Source organism: Pan troglodytes, chromosome 10, assembly GCF_028858775.2.
Source record: "Pan troglodytes isolate AG18354 chromosome 10, NHGRI_mPanTro3-v2.0_pri, whole genome shotgun sequence".
NCBI lineage: Eukaryota > Metazoa > Chordata > Mammalia > Primates > Hominidae > Pan > Pan troglodytes.
The window spans coordinates 17,077,839-17,095,591 of NC_072408.2; the positions used below are offsets into that span (position 1 = coordinate 17,077,839).

General features: G+C 38.1%; 1 protein-coding gene across 14 annotated transcripts in view; it reads left to right on the forward strand.

Moving 5' to 3' along the window:
- Window positions 1–17,753, forward strand: part of CLEC12A (C-type lectin domain family 12 member A) — a 64,914-nt gene that overhangs the window by 19,873 nt on the left and 27,288 nt on the right. For 7 of the 14 annotated variants that reach the window (XM_016922961.4, XM_009424824.5, XM_009424823.5 and 4 more), the window contains exons 3-6: window positions 5,678–5,776; window positions 6,050–6,238; window positions 7,298–7,449; window positions 8,736–8,845. In XM_016922961.4, coding sequence (XP_016778450.1) covers window positions 5,678–5,776; window positions 6,050–6,238; window positions 7,298–7,449; window positions 8,736–8,845 — 550 coding nt within the window. The other 7 variants (XM_054663074.2, XR_008538241.2, XM_003313481.5 and 4 more) reach the window with 7 other exon arrangements.

A 17,753-nucleotide genomic window follows, 5' to 3' on the forward strand; every position in this document is an offset into this window, starting at 1 on the left:
ATGTCTATAAAAAATTTTTTTTTAAAATTAACTGGGCACCCATAGTCTCAGCTGCTTGGGAGGCTGAGGAAAGAGGATTACTTGAGCCCAGGAGTTGGAGGCTCTAGTAAGCTAAGATCAGGCGAGTGTACTCCAGTCTGGGTGACACAGCAAGATCCTGCCTCAAACAAATCAAAACAAAACAAGACAAAAACCCCAAAAACAAACAAATAAAAACAACTCCAGTTCTGGTTAAACCCGAATATCCACCCAGTCTGCCCCAGAGTTGAATATTGCTGGTGAAAAATACACAAATTTTCAACCCCAGTTACTCTCACCTTTCCTCTGGTAAGAAAAAAGCATCCATCTACACTTTTTTTTGTTGTTATTTAAATGTCTATCCTACCATGTCCTTACTGATACTCTGCTTTCCTTCCAGACAGTATTTACGATAAGTATGTACTTATGAAGGGACAGCTCCTCATTTTGCTCTGAATTTCAGTCCATGTGTCGTTTTCAAAGACAGACTTCTGTAATTTTTTCCTTTCTCTCCTGTGTCGTTATTCTCTCTTCCTTCTCTGCTTTTCCTTTTTGGTGCACCAACATACTCTACTACTCACCAATATACTCTGCTACTCCTTTTATAACAAAACACAATCCTTGCTTGACCACTTAAGCCTTTCCATTATTATTTAACTTCTTTGTTTCCTTTCACAACTCAACTTTTGAAAGCATTTTCTTTGGCCACTGACTCTCAGTTCTTCACCTCTCATTCTGTTCTCAACCAACTCTATTAGGCTTCTGCCCCCTTGGTGCCATAGAGACTGAGCTTTAGGTCACTGATGTCCTGCCTGTTTCATCCCAATAGTCACATGTCTCTTCCATTACTTCACTTCCCTGCAGCATTGAAAAAGTTGAACAGTCCTCTAAATGCTTTCTTTGCACATCCCTCCTGACACATCCTCATGGCTTCTCCTGTCACCATGCCTGCCTCTCCTCATTCTTTGTTGATTCCTCCTCCTAGATGAAACTCTACAAGATGGAATACTCTGAAGCCCTGTCCTGGGTCCCGTTTTATTGCATCACTCAGTACACTCTTCTAATCTACCTCATTCAGTTGTTTGACTTTAAATAGAGTGACTCCCCAATATCTCTGTATGACCTTTCCCTGAATCTCAAGACTAGAAAATACATGTGCCACTTTCACATTTCCATAAGGAGTTCTAATCTCATTTTAAACTTAAAATGTCAAAAATAGTAATATTTATTTTTCTTCTAAAATTGTCTCTGTCTCCAGACAGCCTCATCTCATTAAATACACATATAAATATATATTTAAATACAATTTTCAAGTGTTTTCTCTGTGCCAGTTCTGTTCTAATTGCATTATAAATATTAAATTATTTAGTGTCTGATACTTTGCAGTCTTTCTGTCTCCCATGCTTTAACCATATTGAAACTCAGACACAGAGATGTTAAAAGGTGTTAAATAATTTTCCCGAGGTTTCACAAGCAATAAGCAGCAGAACCAGAATTCAAACCGAAACATACTGATATGGTTTGACTGTGTCTCCACCCAAATCTCATCTTGAATTGTAGCTCCCATAAGTCCCACATGCTGTAGGAGGGACATGGTGGGAGGTAATTGAATCATGGGAGCGGGTTTTTCCCATGCTGTTCTTGTGATAGTGAATAAGTCTCATGAGATCTGATGGTTTTATAAAGAGGAGTTTTCCTGCACAAGTTCTCTCTTGTCTGCGGCCATGTGAGATGTGCATTTCACCTTCCACCGTGAGTGTGAGGCCTCTCCAGCCACATGGAACCATGAGTCCATTAAACCTCTTTTTACTTATAAATTACCCAGTTGTGGGTATGTCTTTATCCGTAGTGTGAAAATGAACTAATGCAGTAAATTGGTACCAATAGAGTAGGGCGCTGCTGTAAAGATACCCAAAAATCTGAAAGAGACTTTGGGACTGGGCAACAGGCAGAGGTTGGAATACTTTGGAGGGCTCAGAAGAAGACAGAAAAATGTGGGACAGTTTGGCACTTCCTAGAGACTTCTTGAATGGCTTTGACAAAAATGGTGATAAGGCTGAGGTTGTCTCAGATGGAGATGAGGAATTTGTTGGGAACGGGAGCAAAGGTGACTCTTGTTATGTTTTAGCAAAGTGACTGGTAGCATTTTGCTCCTGCCCTAGAAATTTGTGGAATGTTGAACTTGAGAGAGATGATTTAGGATATCTGGCAGAAGAAATTTCTAAGCAGCAAAGCATTAAAGATGTGACTCAGGTGCTGTTAAAAGCATTCAGTTTTATAAGGGAAGCAGAGCATAAAAGTTTAGAAAATTTGTGGCTTGACAATGATAAAGAAAAGAAAATCCCATTTTCTGAGGAGAAATTCAAGCCAGCTGAAGAAATTTCTAAAGTCATGGGGAGCCAAATGATAATCGCCAAGGCAATGGGGAAAATGACTCCAGGGCATATCAGAGGTCTTCCCAGCAGCCCCTCCCATCACATGCCCAGAGGCCTAGGAGGAATAAATGGTATTATGGACTGAGCCCAGGGTCCCTCTGCTGTGTGCAGTCTAGGAACTTGGTGCCCTGCATCCCAGCTGCTCCAGCCATGACTAAAAGAGGCTAAGGTACAGCTCAGGTCATGGCTTCGGAGAGGGTGCAAACCCCAAGCCTTGGTAGCTTCCATGTGGTGTTGAGCCTTTGAGTGCACAGAAGTCAAGATTTGGGTTTTGGGAACCTCTGTCTAGATTTCAGAGGATGTATGGAAATGCCTGGATGTCCAGGCAGAAGTTTGCTGCAGGCATGGGGTGCTCATGGATAACCTCTGCTAGGACAGTGCAGAAGGGAAGTGTGAGGTCAGAAGCTCCACACAGAGTCCCCACTGGGGTACTGTCCAGTGGAGCAGTGAGAAGTGGACCACCGTCCTCCAGCTCTCAGAATGGTAGATCCACTGACAGCATGCACTGTCCACTTGGAAAAGCTGCAGACACTCAATATCAGCCCATGAAAGCAGCCATGAGGGAGACTGTACCTTGCAAAGCCACAGGAGCAGAGCTGCCCAAAGACGTGGGAGCCTGCCTCTTGCATCAGCATGACCTGGATGTGAGATATGGAGCCAAAGGAGATGATTTTGGAGCTTTAAGATTTGGTGCCCTTTGGACTTGCATGGGGCCTGTAGCCCCTTTGTTTTGGCCAATTTCTCCCATTTGGAATGACCGTATTTATCCAATGCCTGTACTCTCATTGTATCTAGGAAGTAACTAACTTTCTTTTGAATTTACTGGCTCATAGGTGGAAGGGATTTGCCTTGTCTCAGATGGACTGTGGACTTTTGAGTTAATGATGAAATGAGTTAAGTCTTTTGGGGACTGTTGGGAAGGCATGATTGGTTTTGAAATGTGAGACATGAGATTTGGGAGAGGTCGGGGTGCAATGATATGGTTTGGCTGTGTCCCCACCCAAATCTCATCTTGAATTATAGCTCCCACAATTTCCACGTGTTGTTGGAGGGACCTCATGGGAGGTAATTGAATCATATGGTAGGGGTCTTTCTCGTGCTGTTCCTGTGATAGTGAATAAGTGTCATGAGATCTGATGGTTTTATAAAGGGGAGTTTCCCTGCACAAGTTCTTTCTTCTCTTGTCTGCTGCCATATGAGATGTGCCTTTCACCTTCCACCATGATTGTGAGGCCTCCCCAGCCACGTGAAACTGTGAATCCATTAAACCTCTCTTTCCTTATAAATTGCCCAGTCTTGGGTATGTCTTATTAGCAATGTGAAAATGGACTAATACACATGCTAACCCTAAAGATGGTGTTTTGCTTTTTATCACTATGAGATACTGCCTACAAATGTGCATATCTACCAACTTTCTCTAAAGAAAAATCTCAGAAATTTGTGCCATAGATTTTAGCTTAAAAATGTATACTTAATTTATCCATGGGTCATCAAATTCCCTAGTACTAGCTAGTCAAACTTCTGTTCTCTTTCACATGTCATACTGTAACAGATTTCTTACTGATAAAACGACTCTGTTATTTTGCCCTCCTAGATTAAATTCTTCCAGTGGTTTCCCCAAAAATCTAACTTATTCTGGCTAGAAAAGGCTGTAAATAACGTCTCCTCCTTGTTATTTTAAAAACAAAACAAAAGAAAACAAATAAAACCTTTAACATCATTTTTCACATTGGCCACAATTCTTCTGTCCCTCTGAATATATTCTGTTTTTCAAATAGAAATCTTTTCCTTAAATTATTGTCTTTGAACTTCATGTAATTGCTACCTGTAATGTTCTTCCTACTTATTTTGCATGCTGGTTCCTATTCATAAGATTTGAACTGCCTGCTCTCTATAACAGCTTAGTTTTAAATCTCTGCACAACATCGCCAAATTTGAGATCTTTTCTCCCTTTCTTTCTTTCTCCCTGTCTCACTTATATATCTATTTATCTATTTCCTCCTACAATTAAAATTTATACCTGTGAAAACAGGAACTTGTACATCTTGCTCACTTTGATATTGTTAGCACCCAGGATAATGTCTAATAAATACAAGGCACTCAAAAGATAACTTTTGAATAATTGTACTTTTTAATAATTGAATAAGTTCATTGAATAAATAAACTTTTGAATAATTGAATGCATATATAAATAAGAAAATAATTTTAAGAAAGATAGCACTGGCATTTATAATTCTAATCTTAGATAAAATCTTGAACATGTAGTTCTTTCAGTAGTAACTATTTTCTAAAGTCTACAGAAGTTAAGTTTTACTATTTATTAGTAATTCTCTCTGGATTTCACAATATTATTGCACCATCAACTATGAGATGTAAGACATAGCTCAGAAGTATAGTGAGATTATTATGGTATCCATGAATTGGATTTTCTTGAAATATCTAGCTAGTCTTTACCTAATGTATAATAGCTTTATACATAATGATGATTTAAATAACATAGTCACAATGATAATTCGCTCACAAAGTTTATAATTCCTGTTTTTTTTAAAATAGAGAAATGATCTATTCTGGGCTTCACTATTCATTAAAAAGGAAGTATTCAATAAAAGTTTCTTGCAAAAACACATGAAAATTTTTTTGAAAAATTGCAATAAAAATGGTGTAGATCTGGACTGACTAAGATCAAAAGATAATGGGAGGACAGCCAAAGACATTATGAAAAGACAGCCTATCTTGTTCATTCTGCAGCTAAATTCTCATAATTACCTGGGGGGATACATAAACAACTGAAACTGTTTTTCTTGACATGCCACAATTGTCTACTCAAGCAAAGACTTCTCCTATTGGCTTCTCTGTTAATTTCCAGCTACTCGCTTTTCCCAAATTTGTACAAACAAAATACGCTATATCTAGGTTGATTGGTTTTCTCCATTCTCTATTATAAATTCTGTTTTTGCTTATCTGTTTTTTTAAATCAGTCTACCAGTTAACAGCTTCTCCTGCCAGAATCAATTTACATACAAAACAATGAAGTGATTTTGATTTATTCTTGACATATTCTTCAAAAATATTTTTTGAATATTCTTGAATGGCTAGCAAATCCATTTCTTTCCAATAGGCATATTAGGAAATAAAGGTAAAATGAATGAATGAATGAATGAGTAAATAATCCAAATGAAAGTTATACCATTTTTAGGCCTCTCTGTTAATTTTGCTTTCCACAGCACCTCCAGCTCCCTCTCGTGTATGGCGTCCAGCAGCCTTGTTTCTGACTCTTCTGTGCCTTCTGTTGCTCATTGGATTGGGAGTCTTGGCAAGCATGTGTATGTACTGCCCCTGTTTTGGTCAAAAGAGGAAGTATCTAGAATTTCAAATATTTAACAACAAAAGTTTATTCCTTCAGTGGAAGATTTATAATAATGATAGGTGATAGGCCCACAAGGAGGACTTACAATGTGGAACTTAGTCTCTTTCCCTCACTCCTGTAGAGTAATTGCTTTCCCTACCCCTTTAATCTTTATACTACTTCTGCAAATGATAAAGGATGATGGCTCTATTGAGAATTTACAATTTTTTGTCATTTTTTTAATGTGGAGTTCACGTAACTTTGAAGATAGAAATGAAAAAAATGAACAAACTACAAAACATCAGTGAAGAGCTCCAGAGAAATGTTTCTCTACAACTGATGAGTAACATGAATATCTCCAACAAGATCAGGAACCTCTCCACCACACTGCAAACAATAGCCACCAAATTATGTCGTGAGCTATATAGCAAAGAACAAGGTAATCTTGTATTCTCTTGGAGTTATTTATTGGACAATAAACTAAACCACTGAGTCTCTTAAGAATCATTTTATAATTAGCTAACAGCCTTTCTCTAGGGAGTCATAATTTGGGGGAAAGAATTACATGTGGTTGATGGAGAATTCATTGATATTTCCACGCAGTTAGAAGAAAAACAGAAAAAGTAGTAACAACAATAGGCCCCAAAATTATCAGGAGATAATGGTTACATAATAAAATGTTAGACAAGACAGTTTCTCTAATCTGTCACTTACTATAATTATTCTGGGCACTGAGGTTAATAGAAGACAGGGAGGAAGTGACACCTCTTTACAGGTGACTTCATTCTTAAATTTCAGTCAGTGATTGATAACAAAGTCCATAGAAAAAAATAAACTGAGACTTCACCTTTGGGATCGGGGAGTTGGTCTTCTAGTGTCTCCATAAGTTTCTATAGTCATGGTTGCTAAAACATATTCCTTTTGCTCCTGAGAAACCTCAAAGTTTCAACATTTCAGAGAACAAAAATTAAAGAAGATAAGATTGGTATAGATAGGTGGGGTTAATTCTTACTATACAGAATGTTTCCAGTAATTAGTTTTTATTGTCTTTAAAGAATATACAAAATAACAAAGAGGAATTGACATAGGAATACACACTTGAATCCAAGTGCTTAATTTGAAATTTTTTTGTTCAAGTTATGTGTCTGACACATTATGGTGGTATATAAGGAACTAGAATACAGGATTCACTTACTTCCCCTTTGATGTAAAAAAAAAAGAAACAGCATGTAATCCCAGCTACTTGGGTGGCTGAGGCAGGAGAGTCACTTGAATCCAGGAGGTGGAGGCTGCAGTGAGCTGAGATCACGCCACTGCTCTCCAGTTTGGGCAATAGAGCAAGACTCTGTCAAAAAAAAAAAAAAAAAGGGAAAGAGAGAAAGAAAAAGAAAGAAGAATAAACAGCAAATGTGATCAATGTCACACAGAGAGGAAAGGAAATAATAAGAATTATTATGACTATCAACAAAACCCAAATAAAACTATGTTCTTCTTCCAGAGCACGAATGTAAGCCTTGTCCAAGGAGATGGATTTGGCATAAGGACAGCTGTTATTTCCTAAGTGATGATGTCCACACATGGCAGGAGAGTAAAATGGCCTGTGCTGCTCAGAATGCCAGCCTGTTGAAGATAAACAACAAAAATGCATTGGTAAAGCCCAGGTGTTTCTACCATCATGGGATAGAGAGGGGTGTGGCATGTTGGAGAAGACTTCAATCAACCCACTCATGATTCTGGTTTATTTCAGTTGGGGTGTGAAGTGACTGAAACTTTGTACACTTATCTCAAGATATCATAGGCAAGGTAAAACATACAAGTTTAGGAACTTAGCATAAGAGAAATATTACTAGCTGACAGGTAGGTGAGTATTACAGGGCACCCAGAATCTATAGGTCTGTAAGCATTTCCAAATTAGAATCTAGCACCAAATTTCAGAACTTAATTTATAAACATTTATCTAAAAACAGAGGATATGGAGATTAATCCCCAGGGTTAGCAATTCCATAAGAACTACATGGGAGAATATGTTTTGTTTCTACCATTTTGTATTTTTTAATTCACTAAGAGAAATAGGCAAGTTATAGTAGGTTAGCATAAAATATGTACAAACAAGAAGAACTGAAGTAAGATGGCACAGGCAAGTGTCAGATATATTGTACTGAGTCCTTGAATCCCAGGAAAAATGTGTTTTCTAGTAGCTTTATTGATGTATTCATTTTCTTAGTTTTCCATGTCTAAATAATGTTTCCATGTTACACTTATTACATAGCATTTTTGGTCTCTCACTTAGTAATCATATATTTTTAAGCAAAATTACATTTTCTAAAAGTCTCTGCTTCCCCACAATAAGAAACTTTCATCATCCTTTATAGAAGAGAGAGAAATCAACCCACAATCTCTTCCTCATCAGATCATTCTCAAGTGACCCATTCACAGTTACTTACTCTAGAAAAAATTTTTAAAGGCTGGAATAAGAAAAAAACCTGTTATTTGGCTACAAAATTCTGGACTGGTTCTGAATTCTGTTCTGTAACCACTCACATCTGAGTGTGTGGCATTTTTTTCCTACTCTTTCTGTTTCTATTAACTCTTGTTTATAGCCATTACCCACCTCCTTTGGCCCTGGACACAATATTTACTGCTCAAATTTTTTAATCCTGAACTTGTCATCGTGAACTCTTCATTGACTGTAAATTAAGGTTATACATGGATTAGTAGGGCCTCTCTTCTTGTGAGACCAGCAATGATATTGTTAAAAATATTGAAATTTTGTAGTAAAGAGTACTTTCTTTCAATTTCTTATAATGACATTTAATAGTAGTAGTGCAATGTCCAGTACATTACCTTAAAACAGCAATTTGTAAGAAATTACATTATAATGTAAAATACAAAAGTAGGAGACTGTTTCTTAAACAGACCATCTGTATTTCCTGTAGGAATTTATAAAATCCCAGAGTAGATCATATGACTATTGGCTGGGATTATCTCCTGAAGAAGATTCCACTCATGGTATGAGAGTGGATAATATAATCAACTCCTCTGCCTGGTAAGTGTCTATTCTTGTTAGAATTTTATAGCTGGGTTTGAGTAGAGGTATTTTCCTTAGGAGCACTGTAGATTCAAATTAAAACCAGCTTCAATTGAAATTGCACGCTAAAAGAACCCTTTTCTATCATGCTTCTTTGATGTATTTTCTAATACATAAAGTTACCATAAATATCTTCTCATAATTTTGACAAGTAACTAACAAAATTACAGCAGCCAAATTATGGAGAACTCTGTAAATAATTTTATCTAAGAAAAATTGTGGAAGCCCAGAAAAGTCATTGGACTAACAAGTACTTAATATTGTGATAAGTTCTAGGGTTCAAAGATGAATGAAATATTGATTCATCATTAAAGTTACTTAACCATCAATTTTATGTGCAGACTGATAGAATTATGCTAGAGATAAAGAGAATATAGTGTGATAAATGCTTCAGTAAGAATACACAGACTAACAAAACATAAATTTTAGCAATGATACTTTTGTTATAAATGACACTTCAAATGGGCATTTTAAAAAGTTTATGGATTTAGGGGGTACGATTGCAATTTTGTTATATAAATATATTGCATAATGATGAGGTCAGTGTTTTCAGTGTAACCGTAACCTGGATAGTGTACACTGTACCCAATAGGTAATTTCTCATTCTTTATTTTCTTCCCACCCTCCTACTTTTTGGAGTCTCCAATGTCTATTATTCCACTGTTTATGTGCATGTGTACATATTATTTAGCTCCCACTTAAGTGAGAATATGCAGTATTTAAGTTTACGTTCCTGAGTTATTTCATTTAAGAGAATGGTCTCCAGCTCCATCCATTTTGCTGCAAAGTCATGATTTCCTTCTTTTTTATACTTAAGTAGTATTTCATGGTGTATATACTCTAAAAGAAAGCATGGTTTCATGTTTTCTTATCCAATAATCCGCTGATGGACACTTAGGACAATTCCATGACTTTGCTATTGTAAATTGCTCTACAACAAACATTTGAGTGTAGGTGTCTTTTTTTAATACAATCATTCCTTTCCCTTTGGTTAGATACCCGATAGTGGAATTGCTGGATCAAATGGTAATTCTATTTTTAGTTCTTTGAAAAATTGCCATAGAGTTTACACTAACTTCCATTCTGAAATGGGCATTTTTGAATGAAAAATTTAAAGACTGGTTTAGAAGAGCACTTCAGGTGAAAGAATATAAACTTTAGCTTAATATATCACATATATAGTATAGATAAAATAATTTGTTGTGTAGTATAATGAGGAATGTGGTTATAAATATACTATTTTAAGTGGTTTTATACATTGTATTTGTTCTGCTTATAATGGGGAAAAAAGTCTTTACATGTAAAAATAGTGGCAAATTCCATTTGTATTTTTTAATCTCTGAAATTTGGGAAGCAGAAAATATCAGACGAAGAAAGAAACCAGAGTCTCAACCTGCTGGACACTATTGGAAGTCCATCATTTAACACGTTTTTAGTATATACTTTTAGCAGGAGACAGCTCTGAGTCAACGGTGTTGAGGTGCCACCACAGTGAGTTTAGGCACTCAGATCCCTGCGTACTCATCACATTGGGCCATAATGGCAAATAGAATTTTTTGTTTTGTTTTGTTTGTTTGCTTTTTCTTTCACATAGAAATAGTAAGTGTAGGAGTGTGGGTCAGAAAGACAAGGTGGCGCTACCTCTGATGGTTGGCAATGATAGGATACAATGGGAGATAAGCAATCTACAAATGGAGTGGAGAAGGATATATATTTTAAAGGCCTAATTTGTAGTGAAAGACTAGAGACAAAGGTAATGTGTGTGTCAGGAGAGAGTACAGATGGAATCTTGTTTTGCAAACGTAGAATATGTATGTGTTTGTAATTATTGCAAATGGAATGGTAATCTATAATGGAATGGAAAACATTGTAGATATTTTCAATTATCAAAAAGAAAACTGAAAAAGTATATAATAATAGTATGTATGATATATATGTGTGTGTGTGTGTATATATACATCTTCACTTTATAACTCTGTTGTTTTGGGGTTTGTTTCTGAAAGGGGGTTGTAATAAATGACATCTGTACTATGTCACCACAAATAAATCTCATTCTTAAACATTTAATTGATGAACTTATTTACTGGTTGATATCATTATTTTTTTACCCAAGTATTGATGCTAAATTAATCTAAAAGATAGTATTTTTAATTTATAAATTTGTTTCTAATGCATAGTCCCTGATCACTAATCTAGTATTTATGGGCTGGTCATTAGAACTTCAGAGAAAAATCTTTTGCGAAATGTCACTTGGAGATGATGTTAAACTTAAGGTGTCATATATCTCAGGTGAATTCCTGACTTTGATGATTATAAAAAAAACTTGAGGGATAAAGGGTCCAAGTCTTACTACTCCTAGCCAATTAGACTAGGAGAATCTTATGGAATGGTATTATTCCAAATTATATTATATATGAAGGGGCTGGGGTGCTAACTCTGTAAGGAAAGGACAGCAAATATCAGATGTTAGAAAGTGGAAAAAGCAGGGAGAAATGAAGCAGTGTTTGACATTGCATATGTGTCAACATAAACAATTAACTCGGACATTCTTGATACTCTGAACATTAAATTAGATTTAGTTTAAACAACACAGAGTCTAGGGCAATAATATCATGTTGGAAGTGTAATTTTTTTTCTGTGAATATGTTTCAAATATCTGACTTGCCAAGTGTAATTCTTTACTTTCTCTTTCAGGGTTATAAGAAACGCACCTGACTTAAATAACATGTATTGTGGATATATAAGTAGACTATATGTTCAATATTATCACTGCACTTATAAACAAAGAATGATATGTGAGAAGATGGCCAATCCAGTGCAGCTTGGTTCTATATATTTTAGGGAGGCATGAGGCATCAATCAAATACATTTAAGGAGTGTAGGGGGTGGGGGTTCTAGGCTATAGGTAAATTTAAATATTTTCTGGTTGACAATTAGTTGAGTTTGTCTGAAGACCTGGGATTTTATCATGCAGATGAAACATCCAGGTAGCAAGCTCCAGAGAGAATAGATTGTGAATGTTAATGCCAGAGAGGTATAATGAAGCATGTCCCACCTCCCACTTTCCATCATGGCCTGAACCCTGGAGGAAGAGGAAGTCCATTCAGATGGCTGTGGGGGCCTTCGAATTTTCATTTTCATTTACGTTCTTCCCCTTCTGGCCAAGATTTGCCAGAGGCAACATCAAAAACCAGCAAATTTTAGTTTTGTCCCATAGCGTTGCCAGGGTGGCATGGCTCCCCATCTCGGGTCCATCCTATACTTCCATGGGACTCCCTATGGCTGAAGGCCTTATGAGTCAAAGGACTTATAGCCAATTGATTGTTCTAGGCCAGGTAAGAATGGATATGGACATGCATTTATTACCTCTTAAAATTATTATTTTAAGTAAAAGCCAATAAACAAAAATGAAAAGGCAAGTTACGAGATTGACTTATTTTTAACTTCTGTGTGTTGAGCTACTGTAAGCTTGGCTTTTTTTAAAGACATACAGCAATTAGCTATGCAAACATAAGCATTGTTCTGAAAAATATATATATAGATAGATATGTTTATCTCCATAACTCATAACTGGGAGTATTATACCCAAGAGGCTTTGTTACAAGGTATTTTTTATCCTGTTAGTAAATATTTTCCTGTAATTCTATAATAAGCAAATAAATTTTCATGGTTGGGGTAGATGCAAAAGTGACACATAATCGTTTAGAAAGCAACTAAACTTGTTTTACCAGCTGTTTAGGCATTTTTGTAACCCCTCCTTGATTTGGAGGTTTGACCTTGACCTAATTTTTTTCTTTAAAACCAGCCCTTACAATCTTCTGCCCCCTCCTCTTCTGTGACAGTAGCTGGGCCTAGAGGGAAGGGGGCTTGTATAGTTTGTGCAGCAGAGCATTCTCAGTGAAATACAGATCCCAGCCCAGTGGGATGCCAAAATGACGGAGAGCCACATCTCTGATCTTCAAAATATCATGATTTGGGTTTTCCCGGAAGTAAAACAAGAAGAGATAAATAACATTTACAGTTTGATCATTAAAAGAGCAATTTGTGTGTCAGAACAGAAAAAGGAACCTATTCCATTAGGGTACCAACTAAAAATACGAAGAAAAATTATAATCTGGTACTCGCTAGTGGATTACCATAGCCAAAAAATGATGTTTCAGTCTCCATTGAAAAAAAAAAAAAAGATTAGGACTGAAATTGAGTATTAAATGTTTTCCTTTGAAGCAATTCCTTTATCCCCCCCCTCTTTTTTTTTATATTAAAGAGAAATTATAGCAAGACCAATTTGTGTGCAAAGTAAGTTTTAGGCTTATTATACTTGGCCTGGTAATTTTGCATAAAATGCAGCAAGGGTTGGGTATGGTGGCTTATGCCTGTAATCCCAGCACGTTGGGAGGCCAAGGCAGGTGGATGGCCTGAGGTCAGGAGTTCAAGACCAGACTGGCTAACATGGTGAAATCCCATTTCTACTAAAAATACAAAAATCAGCCAGGCATGGTGACACACACCTACAGTCCCAGCTACTCGGGAGGCTGAGGCAGGAGAATCGCTTGAACCCGGGAGGCAAAGGTGCCAGTGAGGTGAGATTGCACCACTGCACTCCAGCCTGGGTGACAGAGCAAGACTCCATCTCCAAAAAAAATTAATTAATTAATTAAAAATGCAGCAAGAATTGATTGGCCATATAGGCTTCTTTAAGTTGACCTTGACTGAACTTTACCTAAAAATATGCTATTTTAGTTAAAGTCTTAGTAAAATAGCCAGTGTCTCAAATTCTTTTGTTTTAAAAGATGCTTTTTGAATTTATGCAAATGACTATACTGTCATAAAATCACAATCCAAATTTTAGAACTCAAAGAGAAATATAAATTTGCTTACAAAAACATACTTCACTCAAATAACTCAAAAGAAAAAGATTTTGTTGACCCTGCTTTAACCAGAGCCGGAGCTTTCAAACAATGTTTATTTGGGAAATGCCATTTACAAGCCAACAGCTCATGAAAGCTGTCTATCAGGCATGGTAGAATCTAGGAAAGAGGCCCCCTACTTATCAGTATTTTCTCCTAATATCCCCAGGTAGCAAGATTCTATGGAAATCATTTTTATTTTTTTATGGAACTCTTTTGGGCACCATCATTTTTATTAGCATAGGGGTAGCTTCAGTTAAAATTCCATAGCAAGGCAGTACATGGCTCTCAGGTGGAAATTCTCTGTTCAATATTGTCATTGGGAAATATTTACAGTTTTTTGCCATCAGCCCCAATAAGTGTGCCACAAATGCCACAAATGAAATGGAGGATTTGTCCTGACTAGCGCTCTGGCTTCTACCCAATACTTTGTGGGCTCAGGCAATTTTACTAGTTCCCATTCAGCATGTTCAATTAACATTTACTAAAAGAGCAGATTTATATGCCTTCAGCTTTATAGTACCAGAAAGGGGAAACATCTCCCAGTCAGATATAGTACCCATTTTCACATGACATTTAGGTAAAGGGCTTACAACTGTCTTCCATAAAGTTTGTTTAAACATCTTAAATTTTATAATTCTGTTAACCTGTATGTTTTTGTTTGTTTTTGTTTTGTTTTGTTTTTAGCCCCAGATCATTTTACCTTTTCTTTCTTTTATTTATTTATTTATTTTATTTGAGACAGAGTCTCGCTCTTGTCACCCAGGCTGGAGTGCAGTGGCATGATCTCGGCTCACTGCAACCTCCGCCTCCTTGGTTCAAGTGATTCTCCTGCCTCAGCCTACCAACTAGCTGGGATTACAGGTGCCCACCATCACACCTGGCTAATTTTTGTATTTTTAGTACAGATGAGGGTTCACCATGTTGCCCAGGCTGGTCTTGAACTCCTGACCTGAGGTGATCCACCGGCCTTGGCCTCCCAAAGTGCTGGGATTACAGGCGTGAGCCACCGTGCCAGGCCTATTTTATCTTTTCTGGTGAAAAAGGGTTTGGGTTCCCAGCAGGGAGTTGCATCTGTAAGACCTATGAGGAACAGAAAATTTGATAAGTCTTCTTAAACAGTCCTATGATTCTGTGGGGGGGGGGGCACCAATGTAAAAGGGGCTCCCTGAACCCCAAAATTTACCTTGACCTTGGTAATTGGCATATTTGTTGAGAAGATAACCCAGTTATCATAAAACCAGTCCAACATGGTTTTCATGTGAAGCATATTAACTGCTTCACCTGGGGTGCTTAACTTGGCATTTTATAGGGAGAGTTGGGCAGTCCCCTGCTGATATGGTTTGGCTGTGTCCCCAGCCAAATCTCATTTTGAATTTTAGCTCCCATAATTCCCACCTGTTGTGGGAGGGACCTGGTGGGAGATAATTGAATCAGGAGGGCGGTTTTCCCCATACTGTTCTCATGCTAGTGAATAAGTCTCATGAAATCTGATGGTTTTATAAAGGGGAACCGCTTTCACTCGGTTCTCGTTCTCTTTCCTGCTGCAATGTAAAATGTGCCTTTTGCCTTCCCCCACGATTGTGAGGCCTCCCCAGCCACATGGAACTGTGAGTCCATTAAACCTCTTTTTCTTTATAAATTACCCAGTCTTGGGTATGTCTTTATTAGTAGCATGAAAATGAACTAATACAATAAATTGGTACCAGTAGAGTGGGGCAATACTTGTAAAGATACCCAAAAATGTGGAACCAGCTTCGGAACTGGGTAGCAGGCAGAGGTTGGAACAGTTTGGAGGGTCCAGAAGAGGACAGGAAAATGTGGGACAGTTTGGAACTTCATAGAGATTTGTTGAATGGCTTTGACCAAAATGCTGATAATGATATGGACAATGAAATCCAGGCTGAGATGGTCTCAGCTGAAGATGAGGAACTTGTTGGGAACTGCAGTAAAGGTGACTCTCGCTGTGTTTTAGGAAAGAGACTAGCAATATTTTGCCCCTGCCCTAGAGATTTGTGGAACTTTGAACTTGAAGGAGATGATTTAGGGTATCTGGCAGAATAAATTTCTTTCTTTTTTTTTTTTTTTTTTTGAGACGGAGTCTCGCTCTGTCACCCAGGCTGGAGTGCAGTGGCGCAATGTGGGCTCACTGCAAGCTCCGCCTCCCGGGTTCGCACCATTCTCCTGCCTCAGCCTCCCGAGTAGCTGGGACTATAGGCGCCCACCACCGCGCCTGGCTAATTTTTTGTATTTTTAGTAGACAAGGGGTTTCACCGAATTAGCCGGGATGGTCTTGATCTCCTGACTTCGTGATCCGCCTGCCTCGGCCTCCCAAAGTGCTGGGATTACAGGCATGAGCCACCGCGCCCCGCCAATAGAAGAAATTTCTAAGCAGCAAAGTATTCAGGAGGTTACTTGGGTATTGTTAAAAGCATTCAGTTTTAAAAGAGAAACAGAGAATAAAAGTCTGGAAAATTTGCAGCCTGAAGATGTGATGGAAAGAAAAACCCATTTTCGAAGGAGAAATTCAATGCAACCCGGCTGCAGAAATTTCCATAAATAAAAAGGAGCCAAATGTTAATCACCAAGACAATGGGCAAAATGTCTCCAGGGCACGTCAGAGGTCTTCACAGCAGCCCCTCCCATCACAGATCCTGAGGCCTAGGTGGAAAAAACTGGTTTTGTGGGCCAGGTCCAGGATCCCCCTGCTCTGTGCAACCTAGGGACTTGGTGCCCTGCATCCCAGCCACTCTAGCCATGGCTAAAAGGGGTCAAGGTACAGCTTGGGCTGTTGTTTCAGAGGGTGTAAGCCTCAAGTCTTGGCAGCTTCTATGTGGTGTTGAGCCTGTGGGTGCACAGAAGACAAGAATTGAGTTTTGGGAACCTCCACCTAGATTTCAGAGGATGTATGGAAATGCCTGGATGCCCAGGAAGAAGTTTGCTGTAGAGGTGTCGCCCTCATGCAGAACCTCTGCTAGGGCAGTAGGGGAGAGAAATGTGGGGTTGGAATCCCCACACAGAGTCCCTACTGGGGCACTGCCTAGTGGGGCCGTGAGAAGGGGCCTGTGGCCCCTTGCAAGTCTGAAATACTATAGGGCAGTCCAATACACTATTCATTTTGGCCGATTTCTCCCATTTGGAATGGCTGTATTTATCCAGTGCCTGTACCCTCATTGTATCTAGGAAGTAACTAACTTGCTTTTGATTTTACTGGCTCATAGGCAGAAGGGATTTGCCTTGTCTTAGATGAGACTTTGGGCTGTGGACTGTTGAGTTAATGCTAAAATGAGTTAAGACTTTGGGGGACTTTTGGGAAGACATGATTGATTTTGAAATGTGAGGACATGAGATTTGGGAGGTCTAGGGATGGAGTGATATGGTTTGGCTGTGTCTCCACCCAAATCTAATCTTGAATTGTAGCTCCCATAATTCAACATGATGCAGGAGGGGACCTGGTGGGAGATAATTAAATCATGAGGGTGGTTCCCCTATACTGTTCTCATGGTATTGGATAAGTTGCACAATATCTGACGGTTTTATAAGGGGAAAGCCCTTTTGCTTGGTTCCCATTCTCTCTCTTGCCTGCTGCTATGTAAGATGTGCCTTTTGCCTTCCACCGTGATTGTGAGGCCTCCCCAGCCACATGGAATGGTGAGTCCATTAAACCTCTTTTTCTCTGTAAATTACCCTGTCTCTGGCATGTCTTTATCAGAAGTGCAAAAATGAACTAATACACCTTCACAGGGCAAACAGACTTTACAGTGGCATTTTTTTTTCTGGTTTACTAGCCTGATTGTTCTCTTAAAAATAATCTCCTGTGCATTTGGGTCACATGTACTTATTAGTGATTACTTAGTAGTGAGCTGTGGGTCTTGCATCAATCCAAACAAGCTTTTAAATTCTGTAGCATTTAAAATTAAGAATTTTGTCCTTAAAATGGTTATTTTGACAATTCATTA